Source organism: Phaenicophaeus curvirostris, chromosome 12 (genome assembly GCF_032191515.1).
Source record: "Phaenicophaeus curvirostris isolate KB17595 chromosome 12, BPBGC_Pcur_1.0, whole genome shotgun sequence".
In the NCBI taxonomy this organism is placed as follows: Eukaryota; Metazoa; Chordata; class Aves; order Cuculiformes; family Cuculidae; genus Phaenicophaeus; species Phaenicophaeus curvirostris.
In genome coordinates, this window is record NC_091403.1 from 14146819 (window position 1) to 14166430 (window position 19612).

The following is a 19612-nucleotide window of genomic DNA, read 5'->3' on the forward strand; positions in this document are numbered from 1 at the left end:
ACTGGCTGGGCTTTGAGGCTCTTTTCACCTCAAATAATTCCATGAGGGGATAAAAAGCGAGGCGCCGCCGGGGGCCGCTGTGGCCCCCTCCCCTCCGCGCCGCCGGGGGGCGCTGTGGCTCCCCCCCCCCCCCGCTCCGCGCCGCCGAGGGGGCAGCGATGGCACAGCCGCCGCCTTTCCCCGCGCGGTTCCCGCCGCCGTTCCGGTCGTTCCCGCCGCCCGGCCGCCCCTTCCCCTGCCCCGCCGCCCGCCCGGCGCCCTTCGCGGTGCCGCCTCCTCCTCCTTTCCTCCTCCCGCCGCCACCGCCGCCCGATCGCGGCGCGGGGCCGCGGTTCCCCTGCTTCCCGGAGGCGGAGGAGGAGGCGCAGCGGCGCCGGGACGAGCTGTGGCTCTCGCAGTTCCTCGCCCGCCGGCGGCCGCCCCCGCTCCCCCCGCCGGCTCCGGGCGGTCCCGGCGGCGCCCGGGCTCTGGCGGTTTCGGCGCTGGGCCCGGTGTCGCGCCTGGCCGCGCTGTGCCGGGCCCTGCGGCGGCGGGAGGAGCTGCGGGACGAGCCCGGCTGGGCCCGCGCCCGGGACGAGGCCGAGGAGGCGCGGCGGGAGCTGCGGGAGATCGTGCGGCCCCTGCGGGAGCCCGGGTACCGCGAGGCGCTGCGCCGGCGAGCCGAGAGGGCGAGGAAGAGGAGGCTGCGGCTGCAGCGGAGGAAGCGAGAGCGGGAGGCGGCCCGGGAGGAGGAGGCGGCCCGCGCCGCGGAGAGGGAGGCCGAGATCGACCGCTGGCGGGCCAAGCGCATCCAGGAGGTGGAGGAGAAGAACCGGGTGCGTGCCTAGAACCGTAGAATCGCAAGGTTGGGAGAGACTTTTGAGATCATCGAGCCCAACCCTACCTGTCCTCTACTAAATCAGATCCCCTAGCGCCTCGTCTGCCCATCTTTCATTTACCTGTTTTCTTGAGCCCTACTCGCTCCCCGGTGTACGGGAAAGACCGTTGCCGGCTGGGACGCTTTTCCATTAACTCTCCCCTATGTGCAGCCGTGTTTCTTTATTGTGGCAGTGCTTTTCTACAATACAGGCATTGAGCTGAACTGTTCTTATAGAATCATAGCATCGCTTGGTTGGAAAAAGGCCTGTGAGGTCAAGGCCAACTGTGCTTGTCCACTACTAAACCAGATCCCCGAGCACCTTGTCTACCCGGCTTTTAAACATCTCTGGGGGCAATGACTCTGCCACCTCCCTGGGCAGCCTCTGCCAGTGCCTGAGAACCCTTTCAGTGAAGAAATTTTTCCTGATGTCCAATCTGAATCTCCCCAGCACAACTTGAGGCCATTCCCTCTTGTTCTATCATCTGTCACTTGGTCCCAAGCGGCCTGGCCCTGCCTGCCCTGCGGTGCAGCCTCCCTGGGTCTCCTGCTCTCCCCTCTGGGGCGCAGGGCAGAGTAGTGGAGCAGGGGAGAGCTGCAGGTGATAGGCTTGCAGCAGGTGCTGCCTGGCCTTGGCCCCTGCACTTCGGCCTTGGGGAGATCTTGGAGCAGACTTCCAGTACTGAAAGGGGCTGCAGGAAATCTGGGGAGAGGCTCTGTGTCAGGGAGGGCAAGGATAAGACAAGAGGGAATGGTTTTATGCTAAAAGGGGGGAAATTGAGATGAGATCTTAGGAAAAAATGTTTTTCTGTCAGAATGGAGAGGCCCTTGCCCAGTTCGCTCAGAGAAGTGGCTGCCCCAACCCTGGAGGTGTTCAAGGCCAGTTTGGATGGGGCTTTGAGCAGCGTGGTCCAGTGGGAGGTGTCTCTGCCAATGGCAGAGGGGGTTTCGTCCTGCAGGATTTTATCAGAAAGAGCCTATGGAAGAGTCAAAGGATGTTCCCTTCTGCCCAAGGGTTTCCAGGGCAGGCCAAAGCATTACCACATTGCCATTCTGTGATAAAGTTGCAGTTGACTTACATGCTATGGCTGTGTTACTAGGAAGTTATTTTACTTTCAAATGTTTCTCTAATCTTTTTGATATTACCATTTAATTCTTGTCTACAGGGGATATTTCATGTGTCTGGTCTGTATTTTTCTTTGGTAGGAACAAGAGCTTAAGGCTGCTGCGGACAGTGTCTTATCTGAAGTAAGGAAGAAACAGGCAGACACAAAAAGGATGATGGACATCCTGCATGCATTAGAAAAGCTCCGGAAACTGAGAAAAGAGGCTGCTGGCAGGAAAGGTTAATTACAAGATTTTTACCAAACTCTTTATATTACTCATACGGGAAATAAGATGATGTGTGTGCCCTATGCTGACTAGCAAGGTGCAGCTTGAAATAGCTGTTTATTAGTGATTTTAGTTTTGCAAGAAAAGCTACCATATGCTGAATACAGCGGTTGTGTTCCCACATTTCCAAGATTTTTCTTGATAGAAGAATTTTCCCAGTAAGAATAGTTGTTAGCAGGGTTAAGCTCATGTTCCTGTGAGATATCGGCAGCTCTGCTCTTGCGCCTGATAGCAGAGCCCCTTCTGAATGTGGAAAATCTTAAATTAATTTTCTTTCGATTTAGGCGTTTGTCCACCCCCCTCGGCAGACGAAGCATTTGAAAATCAGGTGGAAAGTCTCAAATCATTGCTCAAAAATCGCACAGAGCTGTATGAAGCGGAGGAGAGAGCATTAAGAGTTATGCTGGAGGGAGAACAGGAGGAAGAACGGAAGAGAGAAATGGAAAAGAAACAGAAGAAGGAAAGGGAAAAACTCCTACAGCAGAAACTTGAAATTGATTCCAAGCTTTTTGGGGATCCAGGTAAATTCTGCATGCCAAACTTTACTGTATTTTTCCCCACCACACCCCCATCTTGTAGCCACTGGGTTTAAAATGCAGGCACAAAAATAGTTGAGAGATTATCCACTGGAGAAATTTACGCTTTGAGGAAAAGATGGGATAAACATAGGGTGTTGTTTATGTGTGATGTAAGAACAACTGTTTAGCTCTTCAGCGTAGACTGCAGTATATCTCAAGCTAATTTCACAATGTTTTACAAGAAGAGATTGGAGATTAAGCTGAAGTGTAAATAAACAGAATAGACTGAAGGCTTACAGCACCCAAAAGATGCTTTAGTCTGGTGATTTGGTAAGTGCGACTTGGGTAATCTGCAAAGATTCTGTGTCCGTGTGTTCCCCTTGTTTAGGGGATGGAGGCAGGAAAAGTTTTGCTAGTCTTAAATTGTCTCTGACAGCTCTGGAAAGGATGAGATGTACAAAATGTGTAAATAACATCCTTAGAATATTCTGTACGGAAGTGATTTCGAGTTTTAGCTGGGGAGTCGCAAATGAGTTGTCGGATTTGGGGCTTCTAATACTCACCTGAACTGGAGATCTCTTTGGTTTATTGAATAATCTCTGTGTTTGTATTTTAACAGATGAATTTCCTCTAGCCCATCTATTGCAGCCCTTCAGAGATTATTATTTACAAGCTGAGCGTTCTGTAGCAGCTCTAATTCAGATCAGGTAAAACCAAACCAAATCTTTATTTTCTTGTCAAAGATGATAAATGCTGTTTGTTGAGTTTATAAAATTACAGTCTCTTAGTTTGTTAACTTCCAAATATGGTTATGCAATGAATTCTGTTTGTTTCAGTTGAAGTTCAAGCTTCTTGCTTGATAGTTTTATCCAACAGATGCCTGTGAGGCAGAAATCACTTCCATGCATGACCATTCCATTTAATATAAGAGTGCTTGTAATTCCAGTACCTGAAGAGGGCCTATGAGAAAGCTGCTGTGGGACTTTTTACAAAGGCACGTAGTGATAGGACGAAGGGGAATGGCTTTAAATTGGAAGGAAGAAGATTTAGATTAGGCATTAGGAAGAAATTCTTCATGCTGAGTGTGATGAGGCACTGGCATGGGATGCCCAGGGAAGTTGTGGATGCCCCCTCCTTGGAGGTGTTCAAGGCCAGGTTGGATGGGACCTTGAGCAGCCTCATCTGGTGGGAGGTGGAACTGGATGGTCTTTAAGGTCCCTTGCAATCGAAACCATTCTATGATTCTGTGATTTTCATGTTTGTGTTTAGAAAAAAAGTTTCAGAGTACAGTTATAGTGGTTTTCTGTATTGATTGATACAAAGAAATGCTTGTGTGGGTATATTGTAGATCTTATTACCAAACTCATACCAGCTTTCCTCTCAAACAGTGCTTTCTCTCTTAAAGGCATGAATGGGATCGGTACTTGGTGCCAGCTGATCACCCCGAAGGAAGCTGCATTCCTCCAGGATGGGTTCTTCCAAGTCTCCCCACAAATGATACTTGGGCCACAGCTGTCAGATAATTTAGTAGTAATTACATTAACATTGGAGGAATGTTTTGTTATAGTCTCCAGTGTAAACATGAGAGGATTCAAAGAGGAAGTCTCATCCTCTGTTTTGTAGCCAGGCACTGGAATGTCTTGAGTAAAGGTGTAAAAAATGGTTTTGCCACCTGACTCTGTAGGGAAGTACCTGAACAAGCCCAAAGCTGCTGCTTCTCATGGTGCGGAATCACAGTCCCCCTGTGAGTTTGTATTAACAAATCTCAATCTTAATGAAGAAACATTGTAGACAAGGGCTTTTGTGCCAGTATTAACATCGAATTTGTTGTGGCTTTTATCATTATAAGACAAAATCCAGGTGATGGTGAAATCTCCAGAAATAAGGAAGGTGAAAGAAAAGAGAACATTATTAACCATGTTTTTCTTCTTAAATGAATCACGTCAAGCATCACAGTCAAAATAGTTCTTGTATTTTTATGTGTAGAAACCAACCCATTATGAGTTTAAACAAATTCTGAGGTGCAAACAAGACAGGATTTTTCAAGGTTAAAGCAGCCTGTTGACACTTTCCTTTTGTGGACTAAAACTGGTACTACAACGTGATAAAAAATTCCCAGTTGTGGTGAAATAGGTCGGACAGCCGTGTGAGTACATAGAAGTTTGATGAGAAAGCCTGCTGGAAAAAGCACTAAAATCTGAAGTCTAACCTGCTATAATTTGGTTTTGCCTGTATATCTATTTTTGTGTAGGGACAGATCGTGTATATAATTGATTGAAAAATGCAGCTCTATTTTGTAAATTTTTTTGTACAGAATAAATGAAGGTTTTTGTTTGAAGCATTTCTACTCCAAGGGTAAGATTTGTTCTGTTACTTGGTATCACATACAACTCCAAGGTGGAGAGAATTGCTGGCAAAAGGTTTGTGTGAAGGAACTTATCCCTCGTACAGGGTGACAGAGGCACCTGATTTCAAAGCTCTCCCTGTTCTGGGCAGTTTGCTTGGCACAGTCGTGGGCCATGTGGATTTGGGGATTTGCTGGTCTACACAGAATGTTGTGACATCTTTCCAGGGCTGCAGTTGTTATTCTTGCTTTGCCTTAATGTGCGGGAATGGATTTAATCTCTCCAGTTCCTTACGTCTTTGCATCACAACATTGTGTAATTCATGGAGGAGGCAACATGTAATTGCCTGAATTCAGCATGTAACGTTAGTAGTTTCTTGGCTGAAGCTTTGCATTGATTACTGTTAGTAAGAGCACACAAAATAGCTAGAATTTGATAGAATTATTCTGGGCGCAGAGGTTTGCAGATCTTGTTCACGTGTAAATTGTCTTCCTATAGTACCCCAAAATGCGGATGTCTGTGAGGTCTTTTGGATATGGAGGTTCCAATTTGTGTGTCTGTGCATCCTCCCAGCCCTGCTTTCTCTTCTAGCATCTCATTGCTCCAAGACCTAAGGCTGGGGAGTCTCCCCTGATGAAAAAGCAGAAGTTCAAATAGCATTAAAGCACTGCTAAAACACTGCTTTCAGCGCAGGGAGCTTAGTGACCGGAGGATGCTCTGCTTACATAGTTAGGCTCCTTATCCCATCAGCGCATCTGATGGGACAGACTAGCAGTTTCAGCTACGATAATCTTAAAACTGTTAGTGTCAGATGCTTGTCTGACACTGCAGGAGCTTGAAGAACTGAGCAGCGGATAAGCAAGCATCGTAGACACAACCTTGTTCTCCCTGCCCTGCTAGAAAAGCTCCATGATTTCGTCTGACAGTAAGGATGACTGTATATTCTTAATAAAAATAGGACTTAGAAATGCCAGCAGATGATGTGCCTTTAGACATGTTTTGATCTCTAGCTTTCTGTGGTTTGTAATATGTATTTGCTCTTGTCTAATGACATCTGCATTAAGATCTTTAAATGAGAAAGATGTTGAAACCACAGATGGAAGAGGAATGTTTAAAATCTTAACTCATACACAGAGAGAGGGTATTACTTCTTAAAAAAACTCTTGTGTGTTCAGATTTAAGATTCAATTCTAAGTACAGTATTTCCTACTATTTTTAAGTTTTAAAATATATCCTAGAAGAAGAGTTGGCTATGAGTTTTTGAGACTCATTTACACCCTATTCCTCCCCTGGTCCCAGTGCTGTTTGGATTTCTCATGCCTTAAAGGCACATCCTATCCCTTATAGGGGTTGGTTTGTTTGCCTGTCTGTGTCTCTGATGCGAAAGCCAGCAGGGCTGGTGTGAAGCAAATGATGCCAGAATGCTTGCAGGAGTTGCTTTCTGGTGCAAGTGGGTGTTTACTACTGACCCTCTTTTATTTTTGTCTCATTCTCATTGTCATCACTTCTCACCCAAAGGTACTTCTTTTTTTTCTAAATAATGTTTTGGGGAATTCACACTTGTAGGAGCCTTTCTCAGCACACAATATTGAAGCAGTGAAATACAGCGAGAGGCAGTACTATAATCTCTCTGTATTTTCTTTGTCCTGGCTTCGGACACACTCACTGCCCATCTCCATCCCTTAAAGTTCAGTTTGAAACCAAGAAATGCCCTTACAGGTGATGGATAATAAAGTGCTCTTTTCCTTTGCACCTTTCTACAGTGCAGCTTTTGGGATGAGCTGATTTACAGCCAAGAAACAAGTGATGGGACATGGGGAAATGTCCTCAAGTTGTGCCAGGGGAGGTTTAGACTGGATATTGGGAAAAATTCTTCACTGAAAGGGTTGCCAAGCACTGCCAGAGGCTGCCCAGGGAAGTGGTGGGGTCACAATCCCTGGAGGGATCTAAAAGACAAGTAGTTTAGTAGTGGTTTAGTAGTGAACTTGGGTTAATGGTTGGACTTGATGATCTTAAAGGTCTTTTCCAAACTAAATGATTCTGTGATTCTGAGGATCCATCCCACTTGCAGGTAAGGGCTGCGTGGTCACGCAGAGGAGCTGCCGAAAGCCAAGGGAAGGCAGCTTTGCTGGCTGATGTTGTCATGCCTCGTCAGTGCTGACGTGATTTGCAACTTAGGCTGAGCCCTCTTAGGCTGGGGAGCAGATGGTCTGGCTCCGAGCAGGCTCCCAGCATGTTGCCTGTGTCGCGTGTTAGCAGCAGCACGTGTAGGAGCTGCAAAGCTGGTTAGGAGCTCTACCTGTGCTACAGCCCCGGGTATTAAAGATTCCTGGCATAAGCAGGCAAGCCACAACTCTTCTGTAATTCTGATAAGAGCAACTGAGCTGCACTGAGCAATTGTGTGTGTCGCTCTTTGTGGGCTGGAAGAAGTTTGTTAGCATTTTTCTAACAAAAGAAACAACCTTGAATGCCATTTCCCATTTTAGATTTATATTCTTACATTAAACAGGCAACATTTTCTTCCTTGTATACACTTGTCTACTTATATTCCTTTTGTGAAATGTTTATCCTCAATGAAATAGAAGCCATTTCCTTTTAAAGGGAAAAAAAATAGCTAAAAGCCCTTATGGATGTCACACCAAGTATTTACGCTTCGTGTCCTGAGAACGGCTGTGGAGCACTGCTGCTCTGGGATGAACAGGTTCCAGGGCTGGGTGGAAGCCTGACCTCAGCTCTTGCCAGCTGACAGTACATAGAGGAAATTATTTTGCGCACTATTGATGCTGGGAAGCTGAGGATCAGAGGCTATGTGCAGCAAGTAGTGGCTCTGCTAAACTGAGACATTTATACAGAGTTGCTGGCTGTGCTATTGCAGCAATATTTGCCACCATTCTCAGTTCATCAGGATTTTTTCTCTGCCCTGCTATTCCTCATGTAGAAAAAAAATCCCTGTACTTACAATGACTCAATGGTTCTTAAAAGCTCATCTGGCATTAAAGTGGGTTGCTTGACCTCCCTGTAACACCACAGCTTGCCCGATTCAGGATCCTCCTTGTCTGGCTCTCACTAAGATGCCGCGGCGCTGGAGGGGCTGCCCTCACCCCAGCTCCCCCAGGCTGCTCTGTGGGACAGCTTAGCAGCACGCGGCCTCATGCCTGAGCTCTGTGACCATGGGTGCCCTCAGGTCACACAGAGAGAGGGCACCTCCAAGGTGTCTTCCTTGGCTGTGGTTTCTGCCTCCGTAACTGGAAAAAGTGCTTGGTCTGATCCTGGCCTGGGGAAGGAGCTCTGCAGTGCGTAGTGGAGGGAGGGGCAGGAGGAGGGATGGTAAACAGCGGGGCATGCATGGAGGTGGAAATGCAGGAGAAGAATACTCAGAATCTCTGGCAAATGCAGCTGTTAGCTTGGTCAGGTCCTGCTGGCTCATGCTTGGAATAGCAAAGGTTAGTTCAGAAAAATCTTCCCAGTATCAGTCATTAAGAGTTCACACATCTGAGCATTGCGCACAGTGATTCTTACTCCACTAGCAGCATCTCTGCATTCCTTTTACCAGCCTCGCTTGAAATAGCTCATATTTCTCTCCTTCCACCTAGCTGAAAAGGTGCTGGTCCTGCCTTTTACAGTTTTGTTTTGTCCCTTCTTCCAACAGCAAGAAATCAGGTGGCAGTGATGAGCTACCTGGATGACATTCCCTTCCGGACAACCATGAGCCTCCACGGAGACTCAGGGGAAGAAAACATTTTAATTACTGCTCCAGCCATTGAGCTGCCCGACTGCACGGACATCCTCATGAGCACCATGGTGAGTCACTCTGCCTGTGTCCACACACGGATTCACTTCTGGGGGATGCTCAAAGGGATGTCAGTGGTATTTGCCTTTTCTTGTGAAAGAGAGGAAGGGAAACCTCTCCTCCTAATTGAGCTCCTCTTAATTGGCTGGTTTGCAGGAGTGTGAGGAGGTGAGGATGATTTGTGGTGGGTAGGAGTCGGGTGGAGTTTCCTTAATCCCATCCATGCAGGATGGTTAGCTCTTTCTGGGATAGGAGGATGAACTTCAGGCTCTGCTCTGGGGTTTTTCTAGTCTGGAATCATCACCATCTCCTTTATTAATAATATTTATTAAATCTTTATTAATATATCTAATAGAGATGTAAGCAAGCAACACTAGCTGTGCTGGCAAGACATATATATTTTAAATATATATATACTATATAGCTCTATATAACATTCTGTGATCTTCCATGTTGCTCAGTCCTAAACTGGTTCTGAATCCACATCTGTTGCTCTAACAGCTCTCTCACTGATTTTAAAGCCTGGTACAGCAACTTGAAGGAGCTGTCTGTGCTTTGTATGGGGGTAGGAAGCCTTTCCCCATATAACCGCATTGAAGGAAGGTATGGAGCTGGCTCTCCAGGCTCACAGGTAGCACATCACTGCTAGCACAGCTCCGGTTGAAGAAGATTTCAGAACTACTTTGTGTGTTCAGACTTAAGTAGTCTCGCCCATAGATGGGGTCAGTGCACTTCATGGGGAAAGGTGGTCTGGGTGATCCCTAACAGCCTCTACTCACTCCTGGTGATGGCTGAACCAGCACTAAACCCCACATCTGTTTTTTCACGAGCTCAGCCTTGCTCATTCATCTTCCAAACCGACACATCCAAAATCAGCAGGATGTGTTTAACATGAAGAGTCACCACATTGTTCATTTCGAATGATTTCTTCAAAGCAAATGCTAATGCATGCGGTTTTTTGCCTCCTGCATAAAGGCAGGTGATGGTGTACATCCCCATGGACCAGCTGAGTTGGTCCACAATGCCATCCTCCCCCACGAAACCCACAGCCTCGGGTTTCTTCCTGGTCAGGGACACATCAGTGCTCCCTACCGAGGCCAAGTGATTGTGCTGGTGGTCTGGGCTGATCCTTCGAGAGGCATGTGGTGTTGCTTTCCTCGGGGAGGCAGGTTTGTGTCTGTGCTGACAAGTGGCAGGGAGCAGTAAAAACAGCATTCCTGGGCTGTGAATGTACTTGTCTGCTTGTCTGGCGGAGACCTTGTTTGGAGAACTCTGTACAGGCAAGTCTTGTTTGTTCCAGGAAATCCCTCAGATTTCAGTCTCAAACATGCTTATATTTTAAGCCAGACTATGTGGAAATGATGACTCTGTTCAGGGACCAGCTGAGCCTCCAGTGCCACTGGAGACTCCTGTGGCCAATCCTGCATTTGCCCAAGGTGGCATCTGCCCCCTCGGTGGCTCCCAGGCCTCCGTGCCCAATGTGACCCTGCCAAGTGCCATGTGAATGGGTGCTGTCCCCTTCCACAGCAGCCAAACTAACACAAAAGCATCTCCAAGTGTGAGATATCAATCAAAAGAATTGTAGATACAACTCAAAATGGGAACAATGTTTGTACACAGACTTATTTCAAGTGTAAAATTGGTGATTCCCTTTAGCAATGAGGCTGATACTGCCCAATCCTTTGCCCCTGGTGCCTGCAGCCAGCCCGAAACTCAGGGAAATAGGAGCCAGTATGGGAAGGATTCAACTTTAATGTGTCTGTGTGAAGCAAGTGGTTTGTTTGGGGCTGTGTGGCCTGATTTCAGATGCCATCACCAGCAGTTTCTTGCTCTTCCACAGCACGACTTCTCTCTGGAAAGAAAAGTGCTTTACTGGGTTGAGGTGGCCTCTCAGAAGCAAACCTCAAGGCATCAGGTCACCTCTGAAGTCGTTCCCACGGCTCCGCCGTGCTGGCTGCTGCTGGTGGACCCAACTGAGAGCTACGGAGGGAGAACACGTGACGGGGCAATGCGGCGCTGCATCAGCTTGAGCGCTGCCGACAGCAGCTACGGGCACACCAAGGGCAGAGGTGCCTTGTCTGACACAGAGAGTGAGACCTGGCACTCGGAGGAGGACGAGTTCTCAGAGGACGATGAGTACTCCTCGACCTCCTGGGAAGAGAATGACAAGGATGAAAAGGTTTCCAGGAGGAGAAATTCTGGGAGATCTGTGCCTCCAAATCCCAGCTTTTACCAGGCCCGACCAAAGACATCGCCTGGCTTGCTGGAGCCCTCACCAGAGAATGTCAACCATAACCTGGCTAATCCAGACCCAAGCAAGCAGAGAAGATCCATGGTGATATTTAACAACATGAAGAATGAGCTGGAAGCAGCCAGGAGGAAGCTGGCTGCTTTGGTGCATCCTCTGAACAGAGCCACCACAGAGAAGAGAGGGGTCCCGGTGCCACGGCCGCTCCCTCAGCGTCCCTGCATCAGCCGTGGTGTCAAGTATGGTCCAGCCACAGCCCAGCTGGGAAACTTGGTGCCAGTTCCTCCGGCCACGGCCGCACCGATCCCTCCAATCAAACGGCATAAGCCCATGGTGCCGGTGAGGAGCTTCCTTCTGGTAGCCCTTTGCTGAGACAAGAGGGGCATGAAGGGCATTGAATTGGTCCCATTTGCTGGGGTCTGGCCAGCAAAATGGAACTGAAATGGGGCTTTGTGAACATGAGAAGTGGCTGGCAAGTTTTCAAAGAGTGAAGGAAGGTTTGGGTTTTTTTCAGGAATTAAAGGCAAGCTTTCAGGAAGGATGTTTACTTGCTCTGTCCTAACAAAAATATCTCTGTTTTTCCTGACAAGCAAGGCATCTTATTTGGTTTTCAAGTAAAACACTTAAAACACCCAATTGAAATAAGGGTTTTTTACCCCCTCTTTCTTCTCTATTTCCCTCCTCCAGCAGACATAAACGGGGTTTATGGGGAAATGCTCCTTAACAGCAGTCACAGCTGCTCCTCCTGCCAGCCCCAGAGAAAAACTGGGGCTTGAATGGAGACAAAACCAGGCTCTTTCTTTGTCCCCTCTGCTCTGTGTCTCCCTCATTCCCTGTCATCATGCTCACTGCCCTCCTTCACCCTGTTTTATGGCTGGAAAAGGCCACTTCACCTGATTCCTCTTGTAATATCTCTGTGGCAGTGGCTTTCTGTCTTTTCTTTAAAGTAGGAAACTTCAGATTTCATTGTCCTACTAGAAATAAAAATAATTTAGTGGTAGTGACAGTGATGTGAATGATGGAATAAATATTTCTTTCCACCACCTTAAATCTGACAGTTTTTAAGAAATCACACCTCATTGAGCTACTTGAGAGATTTAGGAGATGAGTTACTGAAAATGCACAATTAAAAGCATCGGACATGTGAAAGGCCAGGTTCTTGATATGCAGGAAAAATTAAATGCCCATGTGTATTTATACACTAAATAGCTGTTGCAACTGATTACTAACCCATTGCTCACTCTGCTCGGCTGCTGTTATAAATGGATTGTGTCAAATACTAAAGCCTCATACTCAGGTGAGCATTTCTATGTGCAAGGTCAATTGTGGAGGTGGCTTTGTAACAGCAACCTAAATACACCTGATAAACAGCATGGGTACAAACAGGGCATCAGGGGAACATCCTCCCACCTGGGCTGCTGCGTTGCCTGTCTGTGGGCAGCGTGGCTCTTGCTTGGATGGTCAAGGACGAGCGTGGCATTTAATGCTGGGAAGATACCAGGGTTCCCAGGGAAGGAGGAAGCTGCTTTGTCTCATTTTGCTCCATGAATCCTCCTGAGCTCTATTTTCTCTTATCTGTATCTATAAATCAGCCTGGATTTAATTAAGTCCAGTCTCCTTTGATGCCCAGGAGGGTTTGTTCCATGTATGGGAATTTTTGTTTTCTGCAGAGAGCAAGGTAACTGCCAGTGTTCAAAAACATTGCTTCAGCCTGGGTTGTTTAACATCATTTCATAAGCTAGAGCAAGAAAACTATCTGCTGTTCTTTCCTTACAGTCCCTCAGCCCCTACGCCTGCCTCCCCGCTGCCTCCACGCCTGCGCGACCTCTCAGTTCCCACAGATCCCAGCCGGATTCAGCAGCTGACCTACTCTCGGCGCTGAGCCAAGAGGAGCGAGACCTCATTGAGCCTGTTATAGCCTTGGGCTACCCTACCCGCAAAGCCATCCTCACCCTCCAGAAGACTGGAAGGCAAAGCTTAAGTCAGGTTGGTGGAGCTGGCATGGCGCCGCAAAAAGATTTTGGTCAAGAAAAACTTGATTTTCATGGAGAAAGGGATGGCTTTCTTGCTTGGGGTGGACTTCTGATGGCCTTGGGTTTTCCCACTTTGGTATCAGGCCTCTGTTGACAGGGTTTGCCATGAGATTACGTCTGCACTTTTGCTGGAATAAAACAGCCAGGAGTCGCCCTCAGCTTTTCAGCAAGTAATAACGGCTGGGTAACATTATCTGTTCAGTCTTTTGTGTGGAGCATGCTGTCTTTGTGAAGTACAAATTGTGCCCCCGTATATGGAAAATTTTTGCACATCATTTTTTCCCAACTGTTAGATTTGTATGATTATTGCCATGGCTCATCATGTTAGAGCGGGACTGTACAAATACCTCAGAGATTTGTCTGGTGTCCTGCCAATTCACAAGCTCCCCACGCTGGAGCAACCAGGGAATCCTTGCAAGCATTGCAGCTGGGCCTCAGAGCTCTTTTCCTGAGGAACTCTCTATAATAACCATTTCCTGAGGTCTCTGCCTGTCCAGACAAACCCCCTGTGGTCCAGGTGGGCTCGGAGCATCCATGCCATGAGGGATACTGCTGGCTCTGCATCTCTGGTGTGGCAAGCTTGGTGCTCCCTGTAGAGGATATAATAGGCCTAATGTATCCAAGTAGCTCATGCAGAGAGAAGGGCCTTGACTGCAGCTCAACAAGAGGGGCATCCACCAGGGTTTGCGCATGCCAGGGAGCAGGAACAGACCCTGGGTGGAGATATGAGTAGGCACAGCAACAAGGAGTCACTGCTGGGTGCTGGTCCCATTCCCATGCTCCCAGGAGCCTACTGTGCTGCATGGGCCAGCTCTTACCTGTCTGGTTGGCGCATGAAGCTGCTCTCTGGCTGAGTCATCCTGCAGCTTCTAGCTCCCTCCTGAGTCACCCCAAGCTGGACCAGCTCCCCAGACCCTCACTGGTGTTTCAGGCGAGCATTGCTACAAGCTGAGGTGGGAAGGAAAGCTTTATTTCTTCAATTCATAAAGGTTTCATCTAGGAAGAGGGAGATGGGCATGAGCCCAGCCCATGTTCTTTGCATGCAAGGGTATCTTGTAGCAACTGCTGTCTTCAGTTTGAAGAAGCAACACATCTTATTAAGGGTGGAAATGGGTACAATCTGCTGCCTTCTGTGTAAATGCGGGGACTCCCATCCTCTTGGAGAGGTGCTTAATGCACCACATTACAGGGTCTGCCTTACATCCTATGACTTCTTCACCAGAAGTTCCTGTCTTCCCCATTTAAGACCAATACAGCCAGGATAAAATATAAGGCGTAGACCTTTATGTGTCTCTTATGAGTACAAAATTGCCAAATTAGGCTAAACCTTCCTGGAAAATATGTTTCAACTCAAGTGAAAAACAAGAGCTGTCAGCACTCTTCTTGCTTGCTGGAGTCACACGGGGTTTCAGTGTGTGATGATGACAGCTTCAATGGTGAAGACTGATTGTAGTACCAGCTGGTAGCCAAAAATTGCTCAATTTCTTTGCACTGTCAAGTCAAACTGCCCAAACCCACCCAGGTGGAGAAGGCAACTCTGCTGCCTTAAGGAGGCAACACCTTCCAGTTTTGGTGGAAGAGCTGCTGTAAAAGGCTCAAGTAGGGTTACTAGCCCCAATGTGCCAGAGGTTCATAATCTAGGATGTCGTGGCCAAGGGCTAAACCAAAAATGCATCATTGCATTTTGATCAATGATCATCAATCAATCACAAATGCATCATTGATCCCTGAAGCTCTCAGTGTCTATATGAGGTGAGAAGTGACAGACGGCTATAGCTGGTCAGCTTCCATCTCCCCAGATAGCCATAAATACAGGGTTCAGAGCAGGATGCTCACATGGGACATAGCCCACTGCACCAGTCACCTCTTGGCTGTGCATGGTTGGGGAACCTCTTCCTATGCATTGTTGGACTCTTGTCAAGTCGATAAAGTTGAAACCATGTGCTCAGCTGTGCTCCCATAATGTGCCTCTGCCCTTTTCCTCCTCCAAAGAACTTGCTGTCTTACCACAAGTGACAACCTAGATCTTTAGCACTGCCTACAAGCCTTCCATCAGCTGTCCCCACTGCTAGTGGCTCCTCGAGCCTCTCCAACATTTGTAGGTGTTGTGTTCTCAGTGGCAGCATCTGTGGCAGTGAGTTGAGCACGGCTGTCTGCCATGGTGCTGGCTGGGATCTTCCTGTCTCCTCAGAGAGCCTCTGTCCCTGGAGGCTCAGCCCCTGAGGGGTACTGCCCACCAGGTTCATGCATTCCTAGTCTAAACTGTGCTGCAAGACTGGGGAGGTGCTTACCCCGTTCTTCCACGATGGAATCAGTATTTGTGTCTTTGGTGGTGTTGGCTTGTGATTTTTTCCATGCTGGCAGCTTATAGTCCTTGGTCCAGGTGGGCTGGTGAAATGCTGGCGGTAATGCTTTGCTCTTCTTAAGGAGACAATTGCTGGAGCACTTGAAGCACAGATCTTATGGTGATGAGCTTTTCTGGTGAGCTTCAGCCAAAGTGGTTGAGGGACATAGAAAATAAAACCCAGTGGAGGAGGGATTTCCTTTACTTCACTGCATGTGCTCATCTTTATTGTGAAAAGCTACATTGCTGCACATAACATCAAGCAGCAGCGAATGAGGGAAGAGATAAATCAGCAGGTTACTATTCTATGAGAGCCTGGCGGTCTTCTCACAAAGCTTTTCCTACACAAGCAGTTTGTGACAAGGCTATTGGTTTGGACATGTAGCGGGTAAAGCCACCCTCTCCAGGGGTGCCTGCACTGGAGGAATGTCACATCTAAGTGTGATAAGGAGCCTCCCTGAGAGCTACAAGGTGAGAAGAAGCTTCAAGGCAGCAGTGGCACCTCCTCCTCCCCAGCAAGTGGTGGGGCTGGTATCAGATGCAAGGGGTTAGGAGGTCATAGCATTTTAAAACCTGGTTTTGTTTAGTCTTCAGGATATATATATATTATTTATTTTTACTGATACAAAACACTGAGTTGACAACCACACCAGTTTCATGCTGAGCTTGAACAACACTCCAGGCTGCCAGGACTGGCTGTGAGCATGGTGAGTGGCTGTCCCTGCTGCAGCTGGGCAAGAAAATACAGCAATGATCTGGGATGTTTAGTTAGTATGGTAGCAAGGAAAATTAAACCAGGTTATGAATGCCAATGACTATCTAATTTTTGAGTTAACAAACTTCTTAAGGCTGACATTTCTTAAAATTCTTAATCTGCTTTTCATCCAGACTACATCAACTCAATACCTGAAGGACTTTTTTGGCTTTTTTGTATATTTTATGTTCTTTTACTGAATTCTGCTTGGCTGGGCAGGGTGGAGGCCTGTGTTCTGGTGGATCTGGGGAGATAAGAATCAGCTCCTCCTTGGATGCAGATGACATGTCTTCAGGGAGACCTGTGGGATGTTTTTATTCCCCCTGTTATTGTATAGTTCATTTATTATTGTCTGTCCCATAATTTTTTGGATAGCGAATGATTCTTGTGGTATTTAAAAGATACCACTGGGAATAGTGCTGTCAGCACTCCAAGAACAACGAGGAAATCCAAAAATAACTGTTCACTTTCAGTAATGACAGCTCATGGGCCTCCCTTGGGGTGGGTTTGTGCTTGGTCCCTGGAACAAACCCGTGGGCGCCTGAACCCCAGCACATCAAAGGCCGAGTCAGCCGAGGTTGGACATCTCACCGGGATAGGCTCTGCTTCACCCCAAACCTGGAGTTCAGCGCTTCGTGTGTCAGATGGTTCAGATGTTTGGTTTGCTCCTTGTCCTCCCTCTCTTGTTCACATTCTCACCCTGGGAGAGTGGAGGGCACTGAGATATTGTCTTCTCTGGGTGGGAGTCCTGCTGATGGACAAACCACCCTGACTGAGCATCAGACAGCAGCCAGAAGGACAGCGGTGGCCCAGGGCCTCCCCACAAGCACATCTTTGGATGCTGATAAGGTGGTCTCCTGAATGCACTCACTCCCCATGTCTGCGAGGCTGGGTTAACCTGGATTGTCATTTTCTGCAGATCCTGAGCTACCTGGGTGCCTGTGACCGGCTGCTGAAGCAGGGCTATGAGGAAGGGCAAGTCGAGGAGGCCATGGAAATGTTCCAGTATTCGGAGAAAAAGGTCAGAGCCAGGTGGCCCAGTCCAGCCTGTTGTGGTGTGTCCTTCAGACTCGGTTTTCCAGTGGGCTGCTCGCTTCCCTCCTCCTCTGCTGCCCCTTGCGCAGCCTCCTGGCTTGTCAGGCCCATTGTCCTGCAAGCAGTGAGCCCACACTCAGAGCAGTCCCCCAGGGCACTGTCACTGTAAGCACTCCTTGAGAAAGACACCCACTCCGTCACTCTTCTCCATCCATCCTCTCACCCCACCATGCAAGCAAAATGCTCTCTCAGCTCCTGTGCAGCGAATCCCCCACCCTTGAGTGCAGGAGCACTCGTGCTCCCTATCTCCATCCCTCCTCCCTGTTTGCATTCAACCTGCAGGGAGATCCACGGTGGCACGCTGGGTGCTGGTCTCCACCAGCAGTCTTCTCCTGGGTGTAATGAAGTGCTGGGGTGGGAGAAAAGCTGCTTGAAATTTGGCCTGGTGGTGTTTCACATGATGCTAACTGCATGTAGGTTTGCCATCTCATTAGGGCTGTGGCAGCAAGAGGGTGCCCGGTCTTGGTGTCAAGCTGGGGGTTATTTATTAAGGACGTGGCTCTGGGAGGTGTTGTGGTGCTGGGGCCCAGCCTGAGCAAGGGGGGAATCAGGGCAAATGAAATCTGGTTTATACTCACTGCCTTTCCCTAGTGTCCTTATAATGCAGGCAATCACTTGCATGGAATTCATATTAAACTTTATATGGAGTAAGTGAAGCAAGAGGCTAACTTTAGTAAATATTTCTGATATTAAAAGATGGCATAAAGGCACCCTTTTAAATGCTAGCAGTGGTATGTGTGCCCTCGCTCTGCTGTTGGCAGTGGCACCAGGAGTGCCCTTCAGCGGTAATACAACCCAGCCACGTTGTCTGGCTGCAGCCTTGTCACCCAATGCTGTTTCTGCTGCAACTCTGCAATAAATACATCCTATAACCTCATGATACCATCACTCCTTTCTCTTCCTTCCTCCTCCAGGCAGCTGAATTCTTGCATTTGTTAGCCCAGTTTAACGATATGGGTTTTCAGCAAAATGAAATCAAAGAAGTTCTCTTGCTTTGTGGGAATCAGAGGGAGAAGGCACTGGAAGAGCTTGTGATGAAAGCCCAGTAACCAGCATCCTGGACTCCATTCACAGCTTCCCCTCTCCAGACTGGACCACTGAAGGGCTTGGGTGGGTCAGCCCGCCCTTACTCTTCTACTGCTCCATCCTCACCCCGAGCAGCACGTCTCACCAGGCACAAACCTTCAAAGCACCAGCCTGGTGTCTCCTCTTGTTTTATGGACTTCTGTCGTAAGTGTATTTGTCACTGCACTAAGGCAAAGGCTTTATAGCAGGTGTGTTTATCTCTTCACCCACACATCTCCATCCTTGATCATCTCAGCTCTTTAGATTAGATGCAATAAGACCTAAACCACTTTTGGCTTGTATTTTGCAAAACCCAAACCCCAAGTTTCTCCCTCTGCCTAGGGCGATAGGTTTTCAAATACAATCAAATGTGGACTCTGAGAAGATTGCATAAATTAACAGAAGAGAGTGTTTTCATAAAAACTGAGGGCTCCTGCAGAAACAGTTGTTGGTCCTTGCTTGGGAATAGTATCAGCTGGCTTAGTCATGGTTGGATATCATAATTGAAATCCAGTCCAATCACATTAGCTTCTCCTTTAAGCCAGAAACATGAGAAAAAGACACAATTCATTGAGGGTAAGGAAAGAAAATAGGCTGCCCTTGGTCTAGAAATACATGAAATTTATCCAGTGCCATGAAAAATGGCTTATGCAAGGGTTTGTTCTCAGGCAATTTCATGAAATCAGAACAGAAAGGAAACAACTCGGCTGCCCTTGTGCTCTGCCCAAATGAGGAAAATTCAGGAGATGCTTCCCTAAACTATAGAGGCAGCGATTCCAAATGAAGTTAAGCACAAATGTCAGGATCAGGGAAAACTGGATGTCATGGGGTATTCTTGTATGTCACTGAAGGACAGAGAATGGGAGATTCAGATCAGATGGGCCATGTCTCTTGGCTTGGCAGTGGAACAGTGGACACTGTTTTCACATAAAAGTATATTGTTTTCCTGTGAATTAGATACGGATGTAATTTATTTGAGTAAAGATGGTTGGAGGGGTCCTTCTGAAATGTATTTGTGTCTTTTGCTGTGAAAATGCCAACTGGCACAATCTAGCAGAGAAAATCCTTTGTTGGTTGCATTAGTACCATATTTCCATTGAATCATTCCAAACTATTTCCCAGCCCATGGGAAAACACTGTGTCCCTTCTCCGTGTATATCTAGGTAGGTGCC

General features: G+C 47.8%; 2 protein-coding genes across 2 annotated transcripts; both read left to right on the forward strand.

Annotated features, from left to right (window-relative positions):
* The first annotated feature begins 157 nt into the window (after nucleotides 1-157).
* PDCD7 (programmed cell death 7) lies at nucleotides 158-5109 on the forward strand. The gene is made up of 5 exons (XM_069866391.1): nucleotides 158-815; nucleotides 2063-2201; nucleotides 2533-2769; nucleotides 3386-3473; nucleotides 4172-5109. Exons 1-5 carry the CDS (start codon nucleotides 159-161, stop codon nucleotides 4287-4289), a joined length of 1239 nt encoding a protein of 412 aa, XP_069722492.1. The 5' UTR covers nucleotide 158; the 3' UTR covers nucleotides 4290-5109.
* Nucleotides 5110-5671: 562 nt separating this feature from the next.
* UBAP1L (ubiquitin associated protein 1 like) lies at nucleotides 5672-19601 on the forward strand. The gene is made up of 6 exons (XM_069866390.1): nucleotides 5672-6036; nucleotides 8761-8912; nucleotides 10742-11488; nucleotides 12926-13135; nucleotides 17200-17301; nucleotides 18290-19601. The coding sequence occupies exons 1-6, from the start codon at nucleotides 6021-6023 to the stop codon at nucleotides 18422-18424; spliced, it is 1362 nt and encodes a 453-aa protein (XP_069722491.1). The 5' UTR covers nucleotides 5672-6020; the 3' UTR covers nucleotides 18425-19601.
* The last annotated feature ends 11 nt before the right edge of the window (nucleotides 19602-19612 follow it).